The sequence below is a fragment of the Nomascus leucogenys genome, chromosome 13 (assembly GCF_006542625.1).
Source record: "Nomascus leucogenys isolate Asia chromosome 13, Asia_NLE_v1, whole genome shotgun sequence".
NCBI lineage: Eukaryota > Metazoa > Chordata > Mammalia > Primates > Hylobatidae > Nomascus > Nomascus leucogenys.
The window spans coordinates 96,771,256-96,794,780 of NC_044393.1; the positions used below are offsets into that span (position 1 = coordinate 96,771,256).

Sequence of the window (23,525 nt, forward strand, 5' to 3'; positions counted from 1 at the left end):
GGGCCTCAAATAAATACTGACATGTTTTACTTTTAGCTTTCCTTTTTCTAGAATCATTTGAGACAACTGCCCTTCTGTTAATACATCACCACCTCAGAAAATAAGAAGGTACTTGATTGGATTGAAATTTTAAAATGTTAATTGCATTCGTATCCTGGAGATATAGCCTAAAGAGACAGAATTGCTTTGCTTAAGGCTGAAGTCTGGCTGGGGACTTTGATCTCAGCAGGCTCTGGGGTCCTTAAAGGGCTCTCACCCAATTAGGATGAGCTGAATCCTTCCGGCCCTGGGCCTCATCTTTATTCCCTCCCAGCTTCAGGACTCTGATGAGCGAGAGCGTTGATTTAGGTTTTCTCACAGAGGTGCACCTGAACGCCTCTTGCTGTGTAGTAAGCCAGATGTTGAGGGGGGAGGAAGGCTTACCCTTGATAACTAGCAACTTGAGCTTTGCAAAGCGCCTTTCTGTTCCCGTAACCAGTAGCCTACACCACATCATATGATATTCTCCTCCCCAAGAAGAAAGTAACCTATTTGCCTATTTTCTCCCACTGAAATCTGTGACTTTATACTTTAAAAAAAAAAAAAAATAGCGGCCAGGCATGGTGGCTCATGCCTGTAATCGCAGCACTTTGGGAGGCCAATGCGGGTGGATCACCTGAGGTCAGGAGTTCGAGACCAGCCTGAGCAATATGGTGAAACCCCGTCTCTACTAAAAGTACAAAAATTAGCCTGGCGTGGTGGTGCATGCCTGTAATCCCAGCTACTCAGGAGGCTGAGACAAGAGAATCGCTTGAACCTGGGTGGCGGAGGTTGCAGTGAGCCTAGCTCGCGCCACTGCACTCCCTCCTGGGCGACAGAGCAAGACTCTGTTTGAAAAAAAAAAAAAAAAGCTTAAGACTGCACTAAGACTAGGAACACATTAAGAACAGTTTTTACCCTAAGTAAGATATTTACAAACATATTTTGCACTAGTTCCCTGTTTATGTATTACCTGCGACAATAATTAATAGGGATGCCATTGGCTGAGACAGCTTCAGAGCCCTAGATACCTAGGGAAGCAAGCCAAATCCTCTTCAATGTAAATACTGAAACAAAACTAAGCTTATCAGCCATCAGAAACCACCACCTAACCTCTAACTAAAGACCTTCCACATTAACCAATCAAACGGTTTCTTCGTCTTGCATCCACAAACACATTTCTCTCTCTCCAACTCCGCATCCCAGTAGACAACTTGAATTCTGGTGCTGCCTGATTCACAAATCACTGAATGTCCAAATAAACATGTTAAGATTTTAATATGCCTAAGTTTATCTTTTAACATGCCTTGGGACTTATCTAGATGTTGCTATATTCTAGACATTTCTAAAAACAAAAACAAACAGCATTAATTAAATAAGACCATGTTTGAATATTTCATAATTTAAAACTGACTTAAGCATGGCAGAACCAACACAAAGTAACTTTTATTTGAAAATAGTAGCTCAATTTAATATTGCATATGTGTATAATTTGCATAAAAGGAAGGAAAAATATCATTTGTGTATGAATAGAAATTAATGGAGTGCACTTAGTTGATTCATTGTGCCTTTTGGAGAAAAGATATAGCAAATACCGTGTTTTTTAAAAAGCATACATTTGGAGTTTAGTATTAGAGCTCAAGGCTTTAGTAACTGCTTTAAATCATGCCCATATATTTTCGTCTTTAGCTGTGATAGTAAATGTACTCAGAAATGTGCACATTAAAAAGGAATTTCTCCCCTGAAGATGAAGTTGAGAGCCAACTCTTGATCCCATATTAAATTCTTGGTCCTTCTGTCCTAATGGAATCTGAGTAACACAGTTTGGTGTTTTTATTGCATTGTGTGAGCTGCTTTACTCCTGGAAACACTGGCTGCTCTGTCAGGCAATGAGTGGGGAGAGGCAGCTGGTACAATAGCATCTTCTCCAAGAGCTCAAGGATAGAGGCTGGCTGAGAGCCATTTGGTGGGCTCATTGCCTCATCTCCATATCATACAACAACCCCACAGGCCAGAGCCTCACCTGCAGTCCCCAGGAGGAAGTAGGAAGGGAAGAGAATGCAACTCACCTCTGAGAGTTTGGTGCAGGAGAGGTGAGGACACTGCCCTCGCCTAGTCTGGTCACTCCTGCCTCGTTCGCGGCTCCTCACCTCCTCCGGGCTCCGTCAGTTGTATTCCTGAGGCAGCTGCACCAGGTGTCTGGGTGGCTGTTAATGCAGGATTGGGCACTGGCCCTTCCAAGGCAGAGGTGGATGAAAAGCAAGAGCAAAATACCAAAAACTTTATTCTTATTTTGTCATCCTGAGGTCTATCTCAGATGCTGCTTGCCCCAGACTGAAGCCACCAGTACCTATGCAGGAGTTCAAAACAGCCCCCACCCACCCACACAGTAACCCCAGGGGCTTCTCCCAATTGTTACATCTATTGGCATTTACTTCTTAGAGTCCCATAGGGCTCCTTGGTAGGACCTCAACTGTATCAATCTTTATTGTTATATAATTATAAAGTATTGTTTATCATAAATATTATAAAATATTTTATTGTACAATTTATAGAAATTCTATATTAATATTTAATTTTATATAGATTATATTAATATTTTAAATATCTTTATACGTAAATGAATATTATATAAACACACATATAACTTTTGGAAAGTCAAAAATCTATTTGTGGGGATTTGGTCCCATGTTGTTCAACAGGATGAGAGAAAATAACAACTATTGCTAATGGTACTTATTAAACTCAAGAAATGGGTATCTGTTACATGACTAGGCTGATCAGGGTGTGAGTTAACCTGATGTTTTTGTCTTCTTCCCACAGGGAATTATTGGAATGCCGCCTCTTTCCCAAACCCATCCTCCTACCTGCACTTCTCTACTTTCCAAGGGGAAACTAGCGCTGACATTTCCTTCTACTTCAAAACATTAACGCCCTGGGGAGTGTTTCTTGAAAATATGGGAAAGGAAGATTTCATCAAGCTGGAGCTGAAGTGTGAGTATAAGTTGCTTGTCAACTCACGGGGAGCCACTTTCGTCACCTCAGGGTGGTCCGGGTCCTGATTGTGGAAGTCCTTTTGATTCAAACATGGAAGGTTTCCTTTGTTCCAGGAGCAGGACTAGAGGTGGACACACAAGCCTGAGTTTGGGCTCCAACCTCAGTCCCTGTCCTTGTGATGCTCTCAGGGAAGCAGGCACATCCAGACTCTCAAGCAGTCAGTCAAGAAGGCGAGAGAGAACACACTGCCCTGAGAATGTGGGAGAGGAATGTTTATCTACAGCTTCATGTCTTGTGTGGCTGTTTTCCAAAGAGACAGGGTCAAAGATAGGTGAGGGGTGTGTGCATTGACCTGAGGAGCATGAAGTGAGGAAAATCATGTCAAGGAAGACAGGAATGATAACTAGTGACATCCGTGTGAGTTCAGGAGGCCACGGAGACCACAGGACTGGTCGATTCCATGACACAGAGTCTGCAGGTTTCCTACAGAGGACCCACACCTGCCCACCCTCTGCAAGTGAGTTCTGGATGTCAGGTACTTAGCCAAAGATACAGAGACAACAAGAGGCAGAGCAAGAGAGGATGCTGCTTAGCTCAGCTCAGCTGGCCTTGGAGCAAACACCCTAAGGGGGCGTTTAGGCTTGGGGAGCTCCGTCGGTGGAAGGTGGGGGTTTGCTGCACAAGACTTGAGAAGCGCAATGCTTGCCCTACCTGGATCCTTTAAACATCAGGGCCCCAATTCAGCTTTAGGAAGTTACAATCCCCTGACTTCTAGGCCAGTTGATTATTTGCAAATGTTGAACTCCATTGGCTGTGAGAGTTGGGGAGATCAACCACAAGGACGAGGCCAGGCTATGTCCCCTGTCCCGTTACAAAACCTCAGCCTTATACTCAAGCATATCAAAAAGTCTCCCTTCCAGCCAGGCACGGTGGCTCACGCCTGTAATCCCAGCACTTTGGGAGGCTGATTTGGGTGGATCACAAGGTCAGGAGATCGAGACAATCCTGGCTAACACAGTGAAACCCCATCTCTACTAAAAATACAAAAAAATAAATAAATTAGCCAGGTGTGGTGGCAGGAGCCTGTAGTCCCAGCTACTTGGGAGGCTGAGGCAGGAGAATGGCATAAGTAAACCCGGGAGGTGGAGCTTGCAGTGAGCCTAGATCATGCCACTGCACTCAAGCCTGGGCAACAGAACGAGACTCCATCTCAAAAAAAAAAAGCCTCCCTTCCCCAAGTCTGTCCCCCTTAACTGAGTGCTTATGTTCCTGGGTCTGGTCTAAGAATGATCCCAAATCCATTTCCCATTTCTGCTGAAATGCTATTGGATTCACAGTAGCTTCTTAGGTTCAATTCCACACCATCAGGTAAATTGCTCAATCTCTTTGAATCCTAATTTTCTGATTTATCAAAAGGAAATGTTAATTTGTGGGGTTGTGATGAGAATAGAATTTAGATACTCATAAAGCATTTATTTCGGTGTCTAGTAGTTATTGTAATTATCATCTTCCAAGGATGCCCATGGCAGATCTGATTTGAGCCAGGTCTGATTGAAAGGGAGACTAAGGCTATCCTGGTCCTAGAATTAAAATTAACTAATTAATTAAAATCCCCCCTTTACTGAATTATGGATAAGAATAATTTAAAGGGGATTCTTGCTTCCCTCAGTTAAAATTAACTAACTGAATCAAACTATTTTCTGACTTCTACATAAGTTGGATCAAATTTTAGAAAGATTTTATGGCCACAAAAGAAAATTGCCAGTTCTATATTTGAGTGGTTCTGTAAGTTTCTATAAAAGTGCTTGGATTCCCCCATCTTTATTTTATGTCCTCATGTTTTGTAAAGCCATGCCTGGGTGGGAAGCAACACAAACCAGATAGAGGGAGAGCAGGTGTTTCTACTCAGCCCTCAGCGCCAAAGAATTTCTCTAATTTCTTCTTCTTTTTTCTTTTTTTTGAGACAGGGTCTCACTCTGTCACCCAGGCTAGAGTGCAATGGTGAAAACATGGTTCACTGCAGCCTCGAATTCCCAGGCTCAGGTGATCCTCCCACCTCAGTCTCCCAAGTAGCTGGGACTACAGGTGTGTGGCACCACACCTGGCTAATTTTTGTGGGTTTTGTCATTGTGGGGTCTCGCCACATCAGCCAGGCTGGTCTCAAACCCCTGGGCTCAGGCAATGTGCCTGCCTTGACCTCCCAAAGTGCTGGGATTACAGGCACGAGCCACTGCACCTGGCCACTAATTTCTAATTATAAAAAATCTTTAGAGCTGTCTTCAGAGTTTTCCAGGTCTTTCCGCAGTATGAAAACCATGTGGCCCAGGTTGAATTACAGACTGCTTTTGTCAAGTACCTTTACTTTCACTGTATCCTTTACTCTGGGCAAAAACATGTGAAACATTCAAGACACAGGTTCGAGCCTCTGATCTTTCCTCAGAGCCCCCTGTATGTACTAATAACCAGAGAGGGTGGAAAAACCTTTTCACGATCCCCAAAATGTCACATATTAGATGCCCATCATTATATGTCATCTCCATCAGGGTTCAAAGGAGCCTCATGGAGAGGGAGGCAGACTTCTGTATTTAAGAAAAACTACAAAGCAAACAAAAAGTGGTGCTTTCATAAAGAACATGGAGAAAAAAATGGCCATGATGGAGGCTTGTTGCTGTCACTGTCTCATCAATCACATTTTTTCTTTTCTTTTTTTTTTTTTTGAGACAGAGTCTCACTTTGTTTCCCAAGCTGGAGTGCAGTGGTGTCATCCTGGCTCACTGCAACCTCCACCCCCCGGGTTCAAGCGATTCTCCTGCCTCAGCCTCCTGAGTAGCTGGGATTACAGGCGCCCACCACCGCGCCTGGCTAACTTTTGTATTTTTAGTAGAGACGGGCTTTCACCATCTTGGCCGGGCTGGTCTTAAACTCCTGACCTCGTGATCTACCCGCCTCAGCCTCCCAAAGCCCTGGTATTACAGGCGTGAGCCACTGCACCCGGCCGCTGATCACACTTTTTCAGTCAAACACTTTGCCGTCAGGATTCCTGAGACATTGGGTAGAGAATTCTCTCAGGCCCGCTTCCCTGTGTGAGGAATCACTCTGCAAACCTAATTGTTTTCACAACAGTGGCGGGCTACCAGAGGGGCCTCGGGAAACATTGATTCTGAAGTTAAACTCTTTAGAACTGTCTCTATGTTTTTCCCTTTTAGATTGTTAGGCCTTCTGATCTCTTTCTGATAGGAATTCACATTTTGTCTCTCTAAGCGTGTCTCAAAGGAATTTGGTCACAGTTCATGACTACGTATTGCTTTCCAGAATGACAGTTCTGTTAATTAATTACATTGTGCCCTTCTGTCAAGAGTGGAAGATTCTTGACTCAGAAAACAGTGAGTCAGTGTACAATAAGTTAATGAGATACCATCAACATCTTATGCACAAGTAGAAAAACACAGAGATAAAATTAGGGCAGTCTCACTCATTAACATGCTTTAATGGTAACATTTTAACCCCATACTTCGTGTATTTACTATTCATATATATTCATTCATTCAATGAGTATTTACTGAGTATCTACTATGTCCCAGGTACAGTGCTAGTGCTGAGGGAATTTAGTCAAATCAAGTGTGATCTCTTTCCCTTCAAGATCTTTGTTTGTTTTAGAAAGCAGGCAAGTAACTCAGGAGTTATGATAATAACAAAAATAGCTCAGCTTCATTCAGACTTTCAGGCCTCGTTCCAGGCATTTTATGTGAATCATCTCACACTCCTAACCCCCCTGTGAAGTGCATACTACCATTCACATCTCCATTTTACAAACGAGGAAACTGAGGCACAGGGTGAGCAAGTTGCCTGGCCAAGGTCATACAGCCAGGAAGTGGCAGAGCTGGTGTTTGACCCCAAACATTTTGTGTCTGTCCCAAAGTCATTGCTGCTAACCTTAAAGCACACTGCCTCACAGATATCAGAACAGATATCAAGAAAGAGGCCGGGAGCACTGAGGGGAATATTTAAACCTGACTGGCGTGACAAGGAGCACCTCCCAGGGATGGAATGCTTTAATTAAATTTTGATGGATAAGTAGAAGCCAGTAAGGTGAAGAAGTGGCGGAAGAACAGGAGCCAGGGAAAAAAGGAAGTTTCAGGATGACATCAAATGAACGAAGGTGTCAGGGACTGAACCGAAGGACCCAGGAGGGGACAGGTGCAGTGGGGAGGGGCAGGGGCCAGCAATAGCAAGGCGGGGGCCGGGTGCGGTGGCTCACGCTTGTAATCCCAGCACTTTGGGAGGCCGAGGCGGGCGGATCACGAGGTCAGGAGATCGAGACCACGATGAAACCCCGTCTCTACTAAAAAATACAAAAAAAAATTAGCCGGGCGTGGTGGCGGGCGCCTGTAGTCCCAGCTACTCGGAGAGGCTGAGGCAGGAGAATGGCGTGAACCCGGGAGTCGGAGGTTGCAGTGAGCCGAGATTGCGCCACTGCACTCCAGCCTGGGCGACAGAGCAAGACTCCGTCTCAAAAAAAAAAAAAAAAAAATAGCAAGGCAGGGCAGGGATGAGCATGCAATGCACCCTGCCAGGGAGAGCATCTGGCTCAACCTGACCCTGAAGGCTATGGAGAGCCAGGGCATAACTTGATCAGGTTTGCATTCACCAGAGAAAAGACTGGAAGCCAGACAAGCGGCCATGGGAGCCTCTGTTAAGACAGAGGCAGAATGCACAGAAAGAGAGGAAGACAGTGATGAAGCACTGTAGATATGAAAGATCCTTCAATGAGCCGAGATCGCGCCACTGCACTCCAGCCTGGGTGACAGAGCGAGACTACGTCTCAAAAAAAAAAGAAAAAAGAAAGATCCTTTTTTTTTTTTTTGAGACGGAGTCTCGCTCTGTCACCCAGGCTGGAGTGCAGTGGCGCGATCTCGGCTCACTGCAAGCTCCGCCTCCCGGGTTCACGCCGTTCTCCTGCCTCAGCCTCTCCGAGTAGCTGGGACTACAGGCGCCCGCCACCACGCCCGGCTAATTTTTTGTATTTTTAGTAGAGACGGGGTTTCACCGTGGTCTCGATCTCCTGACCTCGCGATCCGCCCGCCTCGGCCTCCCAAAATGCTGGGATTACAAGCGTGAGCCACCGCGCCTGGCCGAAAGATCCTTAACAGATAGATTCCACAGACATTTAACAAATACTTGTCAGGGTTAAGTGGACGGGAAGATCCTAGAATGAAACCGATGTTTCTGGTTTTGATGTTGTGTGAGTGGGGCACCTTTCATGAAGGAGTTTGACATTCAAGAGCAAAATACAAACTGCATTCTGGATATTTTGAGACTGAGTCTCTGTGGGCTGTAGGAGGATCTAATCAAGTGGACACATCTAGAGGATGCTGAATGGACAAGTCCAGAACCCAACAGAGAGGTCTCAGAAACTCAGTTTGGGAGTCATCATCACTTAGAGGATCAGGAAATAAGCATTCAGTACCCTCAGCATGGATGAGATTGCCAAAAACAAATGTATAGAGAGATGAAGCAAGATGTGCAAGAAAGACAACCAGCTGGGCGCAGTGGCTCACACCTGTCATCCCAGCACTTTGGGAGGCTGAAGGGGGAGGATCACTTGAGCCCAAAAGTTCAAGACCAGCCCGGGCAACATGATGAAATCCTATCTCTACAAAAATAAAAATAAAACATTAGCCAGGCATGGTTGCCTGCACCTGTAGTCCCTTAGCCTCCTGCCCAGAGGCTGAGGCAGGGGGATCCCTTGAGTCCAAGAATTTGAGGTAGCAGTGAGCTACAATTACACAACTGCACCCCATAGCCTGAGTGACAGAGTGAGACCCCACGGAAGGGAGGGAGGGAGGGAGGAAGGAAGGGAGGGAGGGGAAAGAAAGAGAGAGAGAAAAGATAGACAGAAAAAGAAAAGAAGAAAAGAAAAGAAAGAGAGAAAAGGAAGAAAGAAAAAGGAAAGAAAGAAAGAAAAGAAAGAGAAAGAAAACCACATTCAAGGAATAGAAGGAAGAAAACTAGTTTGTAGAAAACTAACAGAGAAGTAGGAAGACAGTGGTACCCAGAAACCAAATGAAAAAGACATTTCAAGAAGAAAAAAAAGAGTGTTAGATATTGCTGAGAGGTCACTAAAACAAGGACATAAAGTGACCATCAGATTTAACATGTACAGGTCACTGTCAAAAAGTCAGGTATCACTAGGGTGAGTGGAAGTAGACTTGGAGATCAAGGGAGGGTGGTTTTGTTTATTCTTGTTTGAGGATGGTAGAGACTTGAGCATTCATACAGATGAAGGAGAAAAATATGGTAGAGAAAGGGGATTGGAGATACAGGAGATAAAGGGACTGGCTGAAGGAGCAAGGTCCCCATGGTTGTGGGTGTGAGGTACACCCAGCATCACAGCACCTCACAGGGGTGAGGGGAAGAGGTGGAAGTAAAGAGAACAGCAGAAACCACCCACTAGGAAGTGCCTTTCAAAATCAGAATTTTTTGTTGTTGTTGTTGCGTATTGGTTTGTTTGTTAGTATTTTTGAGATGGCAAAGAGATACTGCTAAAAAAAAATTATGGAGCAGATATCAGAAAACCCAGACTCTAAACTCTTATTCATCACTAACAACCATGGATCTGTCCATGTGTTTTTTCAGTTACCCCTAAGGGATTAGCTTGACTGCTCTGGATCCTTTTTCTGACTGAGAGGGCCGTCATAACCAGGGTCCCAACCTCGGGCCACCACCTACTGAGCACCTGCCCTACTGCTGGTGCTGGGAGGTGCTGGAGACCCTGAGGTGCAAACAGGAGAACCCAGCACCCACCTCCCAGTGAAGGAGACAAACACGTTCGTGACAGTGTGGATACATAATTTCACTGAGAGCTTTCCAAGTGCCAGGCCCTGTTCTAAAGCTTTTGTAGGTTATTAACTTTTTTAGGTTACACAGCAAGTTTTATACACATTTTACAGCTAAGGAAATGGGAGCATATAGTTGACACTGCCGAATCCAGATATGGTGCTTTTAATCATTAAAATAAGTAAATTACAGTGATAGGCGCAAAGTATTATGAACATTCGGTGGAGAGGTATGTGACCTCTCCTGGGAATGAAGGGGAAGATGAGGGAATGCTTCAATTGGGTCATAAAAATCAGGCAAAAAAGTTAAAGGAATGGGGAAAAGAATTCTAGGAGGAAGAGGCAATGTGAACAAAAACACAGGAATGGGAGTGTGATGGGCGTTTGGGAAACTGCAAGCATTTTGTATTGTTAGAGTGTGAAGTATGACACAGGCAGTGAAGATTTGGGGACAAGTCTCAGATCTGATTCTAAACATATGGTCATCTAAATATTCATCTAGTATTTATTGAGTACCTGCTATGTGTGTACCTAAAATGAACATAAGAAGAAGACATGGCCCCATCCCAGAGGCACACACCATCTAGTGGGAAAGACTAGTAATCTTAATCTCTCTCTCTCTCTCTCTCTCTCTCTCTTTCTCTCTCTGTCTCTCTTTTAGATTCAGGGGTACATGTGCAGGTTTGTTATATTGGTAAATTACATGTCACAGGGGTTTGATGTACAGATTATTTTGTCACCCAAGTAATAAGCATAGTACCTGATAGGTAGTTTTTCCATCCTCTCCTTCCTCCCGCCCTGCACCCTCAGTACTCGGATCCGTGCTTACTCAATGTTTAGCTTCCACTTATAGGTGAGAATATGCAATATTTGGTTTTCTGTTCCTGTGTTAGTTCACTTAGGATAATGACCCCCAGCTTCATCTATGTTGCTGCAAAGGACATTATCTTATTCTTATTTATGGCTGTGTAGTATTCCATGGTGTATATGTACCACATTTTCTTTATTTGAGACTAGTAATCTCTGTTATTATAAAACTATGTGTGTGTATATATATATATATAGTTTTTTATTTGGACAGATTCTCACTCACTCTGCCAGCTGGGCTAGAGTGAAGTGGCACAATCTTGGCTCACTGCAACCTCTGCCTCCCGTGTTCAAGTGATTTTCCTGCCTCAGCCTCCCAAGTAGCTGGGATCACAGATGTGTGCCACTACGCCTGGCTAATTTTTTATATTTTTAGTAGAGACAGAGTTTCATCATGTTGGCCAGGCTGGTCTCGAACTCCTGACCTCAAGTGATCTGCCTGCCTCCACCTCCCAAAGAACTGGGATTATAGGTGTAAGCCAACACCTACAGCCAGCCTATAAAACAATATTTTGGATAGGATAATATTAGAGGTACGAGAAGTATGCTGTGGTTACTTAGATGAGGCAACATTTACTTCTGACTAAAAAAGGAGAAAAGTTTCCTTGAAGATGCTAACATTTTAAAAGAGCCACAAAACAAATGGAAAAGGAAGTTTCACCCTTAGAATGCCAAAGGAAAAAAGCACAGCATCATAGATGTCATGAACACATCAAAAAGGTGTGGCTCCATCATACACCCATGCTGCGAGGGTTACGGAACATTAGTTACCATTTTATCTCCAGGGCCACCACAGTGCCTAGCACGTGGTAGGAACTGAATAAGCATTTGTTGAATGAATGAAATGAATGAATGAGGTGCTAGTCTTAATGGAGAGCCCCAGAAAATCTAGGCGGAGAAGATCACCACGACTGAGGTGCTGGTGATCCAAATATAGACAAGGAATAATATGTGGAAAGGTGGAAGGACGGGTCACGGTTGGTGAAATTTTGGAACTCACGATTTCACAGGAAAGCAGTTTGGGCAATAAGAAGAATGAAAATTGAAATGGAATTTTGTAGGTTGTATCAAAAGGCTGCAGAGAAAGTCAGGGCACTGGGAGGCCAGAGTGGTGTTGGTTGGTCACCTATGTCACTGTTGAGGTCATCAATGGTGAAGACAAGAGGTGAAATGGACAGAGAATCCATGACCCAAACTTCACTGTACTGGGGTTCAAACAATGACCACAATATGAATGGGGAAAGGATGAGTCATAGGTGGACGCGAAGCCGTTTGAAGACTCTGGAGCCATAGTGTGGAAGAAGTATGGAGAAGGGAAGAATAGGCCAACTGTTCGCCTGGCCCCAAGATATGGGCCACTCGGAAAAGGGGTTACAATTCTAAGGGTTGTAAGTTAGGGTCCCCTTAGGGTGGACTGCAATCAGAGGAAGGAAGTGTTTGAAAGTGTTTAATAATATAACAAATAGTGACCATAGAGTCTTTATTTTTGTTTAACAATTCAAAAGAGATTTTAGGCTGGGCATGGTGGCTCATGCCTATAATCCCAGCACTTTGGGAGGCCAAGGTGGGCAGATTGCTTGAGCTCAGGAGTTCGAGACCAGCATGGCCAACACGGCGAAACCCCATTTCCACTAAAAATACAAAAATTAGCCGGGTGTGGTGGCACACCCCTGTAATCCCAGCTACTCGGGAGGCTGAGGCACAAGAATCACTTGAATCCAGGAGGCCGAGATTGTACCACTGCACTCCAGCCCAGGCGACAGAGCGAGACCCTATTTCAAAATAAATAAATAAATAAATAAATAAATAAATAAATAAATAAGATTTTAGAGGACATGTGCAAAGGGGATTTTTGGAGGGAAATTTTGAAGGAAAAGGTCACTGAGTAGGTAACATTCAGGAAAAGCAACCAGAAACTGTTGTAATACTTTCACATAAGCTTCCATGTTGCTCAAGTTGGAGCTTTTTCAGGTATCAGGATAACTTGGAGGGAATACTTGCATTTAGCAGACATATCTCCACAAAAATGTGGAGGCAGCGGCCTAATGTCCTGCTAATCTTAGGAAATAATATGAGGAAAAACTTTCATTTTCAAGATGCAGCCTTCTGCAATATACATGCTCAAGAAAGTCAGAAGAAAATATTCTGCAGTTTACAGAAACTGATGAGTCAGAAGAAGTCAACTAATGGCAATTTATCTTCCAATATTTCAAAATTGGAACAACTTTTTATTTTTAAACAGTTTCACTCTTGTAGATGTGAAGAATGTCTAATTCCACTTAACTTGGCTGTTGTGCTGTTGGGGTGTTATTTAGGATGTTTTAAAAAATATTGTGTTTTTTATTAGTACAAATCAGGTGTTAGCACCTGGATTTTTCATACATATATTATATTTATTTATTTAGAGGTAGGGTCTTGCTGTTGCCCAGGCTGGAGTGGGGTGCAGTGGTGCAATCTTGACTCACTGCAACCTCCACCTTCTAGACTTAAGTGATCCTCCCACCTCAGCCTCCCCAGTAGCTGGTACCACAGGTGCACGCTGCCACACTAGGTTAATTTTTGTATTTTTTGTGGAGACGGGGTTTCGCCATATTGCCCAGGCTGGTCTCGAACCCTGGACTCAAGTGATCCACCCGCCTCAGCCTCCCAAAATGCTGGGATTACAATCATCAGCCACCATGCTGGGCTTCTGGATTTTTCTTTTTAATTATCCAAGCCAACTTGGGTTATCAACATGGATTTAGGAAGAATTTTAGTGTTTCTACTACTTTGCAAGTCTAATTATGGTTTCAATTTATATTCAACATTTGGAATCTGAAAAATGACTCTGACTTGGTCGTTACTCTACATAAGAAAAAAAACTATTCTCTCCCCAAAAATAAAATTTGAAGACCTGAATATTTAATAACAACACTTGTGATTTAAAAGAAATTCTCTAATTTCTCGATTTAAACCTTTGATTTGAATTATAGACCAAAAAGAAGTTTGGAAATGTAAACTAAAGATGAAATTTGTGCTATATTAAAGCTTTTCATATAATAGCTTTCTGTTCTTAATAAATACTAAAAGATATATAAATAATTGGTAAATCAATTTGGATTAAATTTATCCAGATTTCTTTGCCAATTACACTGAAGGGACAGTTATTTGAACATACAGTAGAGGTATCCTAGAGTTATGAGGATGGATTTTAGAATAGAATGTCTTCTAGATATAAAAATATTTCAGGTTAGAGTTTACTGGTCCACTCATGTCCTGATCTGGAAATTTCCAGAGAAGATTGGGAATTCCTCCTAAGCTGGCCAGACAGAGTGACATCTCTCTACATATTCTAGGGTTCTGCCTCTTTCCCACCACACTTCAGAGGTGGCTTTGGAAGACCACCCAGGCCTCCTGACCAGCCCTCTCACATGGCAGCTCCTATGGGTGCCACATAACCCCAGTTTCTCCACATCGCCTTTCCTCCCCATCGTGGAGATGGTGAGCGCGCTCTGTTGGCACTTCCTGGTACCAGGAAGGATTCTTCCTTTTGAAGTTACAACTGCCTTCTTGGTAAGAACTGCTTTGCCTTGGCCGGGCGCAGTGGCTCACGCCTGTAATCCCAGCACTTTGGGAGGACGAGGCAGGAGGATCACGAGGTCAGGAGATAGAGACCATTCTGGCTAACATGGTGAAACCCCGTCTCTACTAAAAATACAAAAACTTAGCTGGGCGATGTGGTGGGCACCTGTAGTCCCAGCTACTCAGAGAGGCTGAGGCAGGAGAATGGCGTGAACCCGGGAGGCGGAGCTTGCAGTGAGCCGAGATCACACCACTGCACTCCAGCATGGGCGATTGAGCAAGACTCTGTCTCAAAAAAAAAAAAAAAAGCATTCCTTTGCCTTGGGCCCAGATCCTGGATTCCAAGTAACCAAGGGCAGGCTACTTCCAGTCACACCCAAAGAGATAGCTTGTCCCTCGGCTGGGACTCAACTTCTACTTTGGAAACCAGCTGAAGTCTGGGACATAGGCTCCCCAAGACCTCACTAGAGATCTGGTGTCCTTAGACTCTCCCTATTAAACTCCAGCTTAATTACATAGTCAAGGGCATTTTAGGACAATAAAAAGAAAGTAAACATCAGAGGCAGGATTTCCTCAAAGACATTACATTGTACATACATGACAGCATGACAGTATGTCCTGATTTCTTTCATGCGGTGCTCGAAAATAAACCGAAGTAATCCACATAGATTACTGCAGAGAAGCCAGAAGAGTAACTATTCCTGGGGATAGCTGATGTTGACTAGGAGGGTGTGCAAAGGAACTTTCTGGATGGTAGAAATATTCTTTATCTTAATGCAAGGAATGATTGCATATGCTAAAATGTATCCAGCTGTGCATTAAGATATGCACATTTTACTGTGTATAAATTACGGTTGAATAGAAAAGTAGAAAAAGAGAAAAACTCTGCTCTGAGAAAATCTTGAATGACAAAAAAGTTAATAAAACACTCAATTTTTCAACTAGACTGAGAGAGACCAGGATTCTAAGCTGACTGACCATAGACCAGTCCTTGAACCTCTCCAGACTTTATCACATCCACTTGTAAACAAGAAGGTTGAACGAGATGGTATTTACGGTCTCGTCTACCGTTAACAATTCGGCAAACCTGCTGGAGACCATCAGCTTCCAGCGTGGCTTACCACCTCCCAACCCAAGTGAACTCACAGCCAAGCAGCACCTTAACTTTTCATGCCAGGGTTCTCAGTTCTCCTAAGGATGATGGAGGGAGGGATGTGCCACAATAAAACACATCTGCTTCCAATAATTCCAGTCAGCATATATGCTTTCACCAAATGTAGTCAGGAGATCTCCTAACATTATTGCCACCTAATTGTAAATGCTAACTAAGGAGCCACCAGAATGGCGCATGATACCTCAAGCTCAACATATCAAAACTGAAATCCATCATTTTCACCCAAAAGCCCCCTTCTGTGCTCCCACTTAGTTAATGTCATGGCCATCTTACTCATTATTCAAATTAGAAAACTCAATGTCCTATTTAAAGTTTTACTAACCTCTCCATAGGGGAAAGACTGTTTTATCTTGATAGAACACTGCAGTTTTAATATAAAGAAATGCTATTCTTCCTGTAAGCCATCATACCAGAACAATGCCACAGAAGGCATCAATTCCAACTAGTCATAAAAGGCAGCTGGAACATAGATGTGAAGATAATGAAATCATCCCAAACGTCTCTACCTCCCAGGATGGCTTTGCTAGTTGAAATCCCTGGATTCTGGATTCAGACAGGCTCATAATTTGACTCCCTCACTCCAGTCCCTCTATCCTGATAACCACCCTCCCCAGTGAGGCCAAATTTCTACAGTTCTGGTCCAGTTACTCCTTTCTTTACAGACCACCATGATTTCCCCTGTGCCTTATAAGACAAAGTACAATCCCAAGCTTGGTAAGTGATTTACAGCTTAACTTAATTTTTAAGTTTTTTCCCCCACTCTATGACAAGCTTTGCCCCTCACCCACCAGCACCATGTGCCAGAGCTTCAGCTATGTCCAGCTACTGATATTCACTGGACACCACTACAGTTTCCTAAGACTGACTATGTGTCTGCCTGTTCTGGAATTGCTTCCCCTTCATTGAAATCCTGCCGACACAAAATATTTGTTTATCATTTTTGCATCTTGATTTATAATATAAAAAATAAGACAGAAGTCTTCATTTCCCCCAAAATACCAAAATTTTTACAAGACAATTCATTAGGTGCATTGCCTGGAAAGTAGCAGGCATCCTCATTAGTCAACATCTTCACATAGCATTTGTCTGAATGGAGTAGTTTATCATTACTCCAAAGACATACTGAAGTTTCATTAAAATTTTTTGATACAGTTTTTCTTCTATCTCACTCTCTTGAATTCTAACGTTTTCTTTTTTTTCTTTTCTTTTCTTTTCTTTCTTTTTTTTTTTTCGAGAGAATCTCTCTCTGTTGCCCAGGCCAGAGTGCAGGGGTGCAATCTCAGCTCACCACAACCTCCGCCTCTCATGTTCAAGCAATTCTTCTGCCTCGGCCTCCCGAGTAGCTGGGACTACAGGCTCATGCCACCACGCCTGGCTAATTTTTGTATTTTTAGTAGAGACAGGTTTTCACTGTGTTGGCCAGGATGGTCTCAAACTCCTGACCTCATGATCTGCCCACTTTGACCTACCAAAGTGCTGGGATTACAGGCATAAGCCACCACTCCCTGCCAACACTTTCCATATTATTTCCTGTATGTGGTAGTTCATGAAACCTTTCCCTTCTAAAAGATGGCCTATTAAAGTGTCAAAAAGACCAACAACTAGAATTGGCCTGCCTATGACCATCTGTAAGACAACAGACCCTCTAAGAGAAGAAATCAAAGAAGCTTGAATTCATACATTCCGAGACAGATGGAAGAAAGACTATGCTATTATTGCTGGATAATGAACACATGGATTTATGAGAAAAGCAGAAATATATATGAAAAGTTTAAATTATAATAAGGTTAGAGACTTTCCATCTGCCATTCTAGGAGCTAACAGTATCTCCATAGGCTTGATATTTTTATAAAAACAAATGCTTCAAGAAAAGAGTTAACAGTCAGTGTGTGTTGCTAATGCTGGAGAATTGATTCAACTAAGGATGACACTTGGGACCAATTAATTCAAAGCTGGCTTTAAAAAAACAAAAGTAGATACAATAAATCAGGGAGTAGAGCTTCATTTAAATATAGTGAGGGACTGGGATAGATTACTTGAAAAAGCTCGCAACCAAAGTCTGTCTCAAAAGGCCAAAGACAACTATAAGTAAAACAAGTGCTAGGTTTCTATAAGCTATCAAACACTGAAATCTAAACCATGTAAGAAAACACTGGCCATTTGGATGTCAACTGGAAAATTTATACAAAGTTTGTTAATTTGTACTCGTATCCCCTCAATCTATAAAAATTTTAAAACATGTTTTAAAGCAACGAGCAATAGAAAGTTTGTTATAAAAGAAAATTTTCAGGGAGTTATCTTTCTCAAGATGCATTGTGCTGAAATTACAAGACAATTTTTAATAGCAATCAAGTAGGAACCTTGAGGAGAAATGGGGAAACGTAAAGACTTACATGAAATCTTATACAGGAGTGGGGTCACAGTAAAAATGTGTCCTCTTAAAAAAGACATTTCTATTTCTTTTGTATTGCTGTTTTACCTTTAATTTTTTTTCTTTTTTTTTTTAGTTTAGGTACTTCTCAATTTACAAGGGGCTTGTGTTCTAGAAGTTTCTGATCTAGTTGTTCAGAACCTGAAATGTATTTTAATGTACACACCGCATTGTATATAGCACTCACATTCCATAGCTAACCATAAAGAGCTCTGCTGTTGCTGTAGTTGAGTGTTGATTCAAGCTACACAGGACAGGCGGAGATCTGGGTCCTGGCTTCTGGAGGCCATGAGATGTAGAATAGAAATGTTGAAGAACAGAAAGAATTGTTTCTTGTATTTCTGAAGATCGAGCTTGAGCATGACAAACTTCTCCATAGGGAAAGTTTTTATTTGCCTTTTTGATAGTCAAATCATGGTCCTGCCTCTCCTCTTGTTGGGAACCTCATTTCGGTGGGTTAGTAAAGGGAACATCTCCAACATTCACAGGAGCATTTGTTTAAAGGGCTCCCAAGTGGCTTCCAGCCACTTCTCTCCACTCTAAAACTTCTATGAATTAGAGAATCCCCCTAATTCATTCAAATATAATATTATGGCCTATATATTTTTTAATATTACAATGTTCTGACACAGTTGGGTATTGAAAATAGAGTAAAACCATTACACCACAATTATCCCTTCATCCCTGATGAACATCCTCTCGTCCATTTTTTCAATCATACAAATAAATGAAAAAAATGTGATAAGGTCCTAAGAGAGTTAGGAACATCATATAATCTTCTTTAAAAATAAGATAAGCTGCTATACCCAATAAAACCCCAGGTTTCTGCAGCCACATGACAGTCTAATATGCATGCTATGCTTGGTCACAGTGGCTCATACCTGTAGTCCAGCACTCTGGAAGGCTGAGGCAGGCAGATCGCCTGAGGCCAGGAGATCGAGACCAGCCTGGCCAACATGGTGAAACCCTGCCTCTACTTAAAATATAAAAATTAGCTGGGCATGGTGGCGGGTGCCTGTAATCCTACCTACTCAGGAGGCTGAGGCAGAAGAATCATTTGAACCTGGGAGGTGGAGGTTGCAGTGAGCTGAGATCATGCCACTGCACTCCAGCCTGGGCGACAGAATGAGAATCTGTCTCAAATAAAGGAATAATAATAATAATATGCATACTATGCTCTGGTCCATGAAGACCTTCCACACAGTGATTTAGAGGTTCAGACTCCTTTTCTCTGTGGTTCCACCATCTTCTAGAGCCCGGGAAGTCTAGTTGGCAAAGAGAGAAAGGGAGGATGGAGAAGCATTCTCTCTTCTTGACCACACTGAACCAGAGTGAACACGTTCCTTGCCCTCCTCCCTTTGGTAAGAGCTAGTCACATGTCTCCACCTGGATGTACAGGGACCAGGAAGGCAGCTACTGGCTGGGTAGCAGCTTTGCAGGGGCGATGATGAAAAAGGGGAAAGAAACCTTCCATGAACAGTTAGTGGTCTCTCTCACAGGTACTATGACACCAAAAAGGAGTAAACTTTAATCTAAAGACACCAAGGTAAGTTTCCAGGAGATGTAGCATTTGACTTGCATTGAAGGATGACAGGCAAAAATGAGATAAGGGCATTTTTCTGGAGAGAAAACAGCATAGGCAAATGCAGGTGGGGGAGGAAGACCATGCAACATGGAAGCAATTGAAAGGAATAAAGTTGAAGCCCAAGGACCACTTCAAAGATACCTCTCTCTAGAGAAATGACCCACCGCCTATCTGTTAAGTTTGACAAATGAAAGCTGACTGGACCTCAGGCCTTGTCGGAAATTACTCATTTTGCTTGCCTTTGCGGATGGTGTTAAAATGATCAAATTTGGTTTTCTGCATCTCTGAGTTTGATTCCTCTGATGAGAACTGATGCGAATGCCAAATGACTTTTTATGAAGAGTGGTTGATATTTAGTATTCTACAGAGTCTTTCTGGGTAAGTGCAACCAGAGCCAATGAATAATAGAAGCAGTGTATATCTGTCGAGTGTAATTATAAGACTGAATTATGCTCATCCTGCATTCCGGTTCCTGTATACATTAGTTTAAACATCAGAACATGCTGGCACTTCAGACCTGTGAGGATTTTACTTTGAAAAATAGCATGCCCTTGTTTTTAGTCATTTTTAACAGGAAAAAAGAACTTATATCTTGTTCAAAATTATTTTATGGTAAAGTTTGACCACTCTCTTTTTAAAAAAAATCTTCTCAAGTTTCTAAAAACAGGGAAGAAATAAGGAGGAATATTTCAATCTAGTTTTAAATGCCCTCTAATTGTCTGTATTTAAATAAAATTGTATTAAATAAAATAATATTTTGATAAAGTGATCTTTCTGATTAAATAGTTGTTAAAGTAACAGAATAGAGTTGCTTATAAAGTCACCAATCTTTGCCAGAGAAAGTGGAAATTATCAGATCGTAACTTTAAAATTATACAAGTATTGTTTATTGTTGAATGATTTAAAAATTCAGAGCAGCAAAAAGGACAAAATGAAAATTCAGCTATAATCCCATATTCCAATATATTTAAATTACCATTTTGGTGTCTATATTTCTAAACATTTTTCTATGCATTTATATACACTTTTTTTTACAAAAATGAGATCATATGGTACATACTGTTTTGTAACCTACTTTTTTGTGTAATAATATTTTAGGAACACATTTTCATGTCATTTTTCTTAAGACTCCATAACAATATATTTTTTTCAACTGAGAGCAAGGACCATATCAGAATCACCAAGAGGGCATGTGTAGTTTGAAAAATTATAATTTTATATTTAGAAAGAAAACCCAAAAATAGCTATTGTTTTGGTAATATAACCTACAGAATATAAAGCATAGAAATTTCCTATTGGCTTGTCGGATGTTTATCTGGGATCTTCTGAGGTTTGTTATATTACCATTAGCCTCCTACATGGGGCATAATTAGATTACTATGTCAACAAATGGGAGCACAGATTTTGAAAGATTGTGAAATACAGCGCCTCAACTGCCAAGCATTCCGTTTAACCCACAGTCCCTTGCTGTTGGGCTTAACTTTTAAAAGATAAATTTCCACACATTCTGATCCACTGTCTTCTTGTTACTCATTCCCAGTCATAACATATGATAGCATACTATCTATTTTAAGTATGTAGTATGCAATTGCTTTTTATCACATACTCACATATCACAGCCTCAAGCTGCAGGGCAGCTCAAATGATGAAAGTGGAAGATAGGCCGGGTGCAGTGGCTCCTGCCTGTAATCCCAGCACTTTGAGAGGCCGAGGCAGGTGGATCACCTGAGGTCAGGAGCTCCAGAAAAGCCTGGTCAACATGGTGAAACCCTGTCTCCACTAAAAATTCAAAAAATAGCTGGGCGTGGTGGCAGGTGCCTGTAATCCCAGCTACTCAGAATAGTTTGAACCGAGGGGACGGAGGTTGCAGTGAGCCGAGATAGTGCCACTGCACTCCAGCCTGGGCGGCAGAGTGAGAAGAAGAGAAGAGAGGAGAGGAGAGGGGAGGGGAGGTGGGGAGGGGAGGGATGGGGAAAGAAGGAGGGAGGGAGGAAACAAGGAAACCACGCTGGAAAGCGGAAGGAAGGAAACAAACCACATTGGGAAGAGAGGAAGGAAAGGAAAGGAGGAAGGAAGGAAGGAAGGAAGGAAGGAAGGGAGGGAGGGAGGGAGGGAGGGGAGTGGAAAGCGGAAGGAAGGAAACAAACCACATTGGGAAGAGAGGAAGGAAGGAAGGAAGGGAGGGAGGGAGGGAGGGAGGGAGGGAGGGAGGGGAGTGGAAAGTGGAAGGAAGGAAACAAACCACATTGGGAAGAGAGGAAGGAAGGAAGGAAGGAAGGAAGGAAGGAAGGAAGGAAGGAAGGAAGGAAGGGAGGGAGGGAGGGGAGCAGAGAGGAGGGAGAGGGAACGGAGGGACAAAGGGAGGGAAGGGAGGGAGGAAGGGAGGAAGGAAGGAAGGAAACAAACAAGGAAACCACATTGGGAAGTCCAAGCGAGGATGTGCTCAGTAGGTCATATGGTTTGGATATTTGTCCCTCCAAATTTCATGTTGAAATGTGACTCCCGATATTGGAGGTGGGACCTAGTGGACAGTATTTGGGTCATGGGGGCGGATCCCTCATGAATGGCTTGGTGCCCTTCCCATGGTAATGAGTTCACGTGAGATCTGGTTGTTTTAAAGAGCTTGGCACCTCCTCCTCCCCTCGCTCGCTTCCCCTCTGGCCGTGTGATGTGCTGCTGCTCCTTCACCTTCCGTCATGAGCATAAGCTTCTGAGGCCCTCTCTAGAAGTCAATGCCAGCACTATGCTTCTCATATAGCCCGCAGAGCCATGAGTCAAATAAACCTCCTTTCTTTTTAAATTACCCAGCCTTAAGTATTTCTTTATAGTAATGCAAAATAGACTAGTACAGCTGGACAGTACTGCTAACTGATGACCCTATCCCCAAAGCTGTTTCCATTCATTCACTTTGTTGAGAGTATGTCAAACCATCCCGGGGTGGAGGCTGGAGACGAGCTTAACCCCACCTGCAACTGTTCTCTCGATGGAGCTACTGTAAAGAAAAATCATGTTCCATTAGTTCACTAAATCATGACAAAAGTAAATGTACTTGTTTGAACATTGTACAAACTATTCCTAAAAGGGTTCTCACGTATTTCATATGTGCAGTCTTTAGGGAGGCAAAATTTTTTTATGTAATCTATACAAGAAAGTTATATTTTCAGCTGTTATCCAAAACAAAGGAAGCGTACTCTGTGAAAAATTGTTATTATTGTTTAACAATATGCATTTCCAGAGGAATGCTTTGCTTAAGTAGAAGTTGGCTGACACAGCCATAAAGGATGCTGTGAAGTGATTTCTGTCATTTTTCATACATGGAAACATACGAACTCAAGGGTCTACTAACTCTTCTACAACTTTAAAGGAGCACTTATCCTAGGATACTTTCAAACCTGAGATTCTGAGATTCTGTACTTTTAACATTCAACCCTTAGTTTCCTCATTTCTAATATTCATTACTAAGTAGATGATAAAGAACAAATTAAGCATAGCTTCAGAAAAACTAAAAAAATAAATTGGTTATGCATCTCTTGTGATGATTCTAAGGCAAAAGGCACTTTTATAGAAGTCTTTCACACTTTAAGAAAGCTTGCTATATAGAAAGTGATTGAGTTGGGCACAGTGGCTCACGCCTGTAATCCCAGCACTTTGGGAGGCTGAGGCGGGTGGATCACCTGAGTTCAGGAGTTCGAGATCAGCCTGGCCAACATGGTGAAACCCCATCTCTACTAAAAATACAAAAGAATTAGCCAGATGTGATGGCACGTGCCTGTGGTCCCAGCTACTCGGGAGGTTGAGGCAGGAGAATTGTGTAAACCTGGGAGATGGAGGTTGCAGTGAGCCAAGATCACACCATTGCACTCTAGCCTGGGCAACAGAGCAAAACTCTGTCTCAGAAAAAAGAAAAGAAAAGAAAAGAGTTTCTTTCCTCTGTAATGTCTCTCCATTCCCATTTAAAGTCTCTGTTGATCTGCAGCATAATTTTACTTTTTTCTCCACTATTTGTCCAATACTGCAAATGCACTGTAGTTGAAGAGAATCTGGTGTTGTAATGGA

At 42.6% G+C, this 23,525-nt stretch overlaps 1 protein-coding gene across 2 annotated transcripts in view; it reads left to right on the top strand.

The window, feature by feature from the left end:
* Positions 1–23,525, top strand: part of CNTNAP2 (contactin associated protein like 2) — a 2,305,108-nt gene that overhangs the window by 1,995,184 nt on the left and 286,399 nt on the right. For both annotated transcript variants that reach the window (XM_030826021.1, XM_030826023.1), the window contains one exon: positions 2,842–3,012. In XM_030826021.1, coding sequence (XP_030681881.1) covers positions 2,842–3,012 — 171 coding nt within the window. The remainder of the gene's footprint in view (positions 1–2,841; positions 3,013–23,525) is intronic.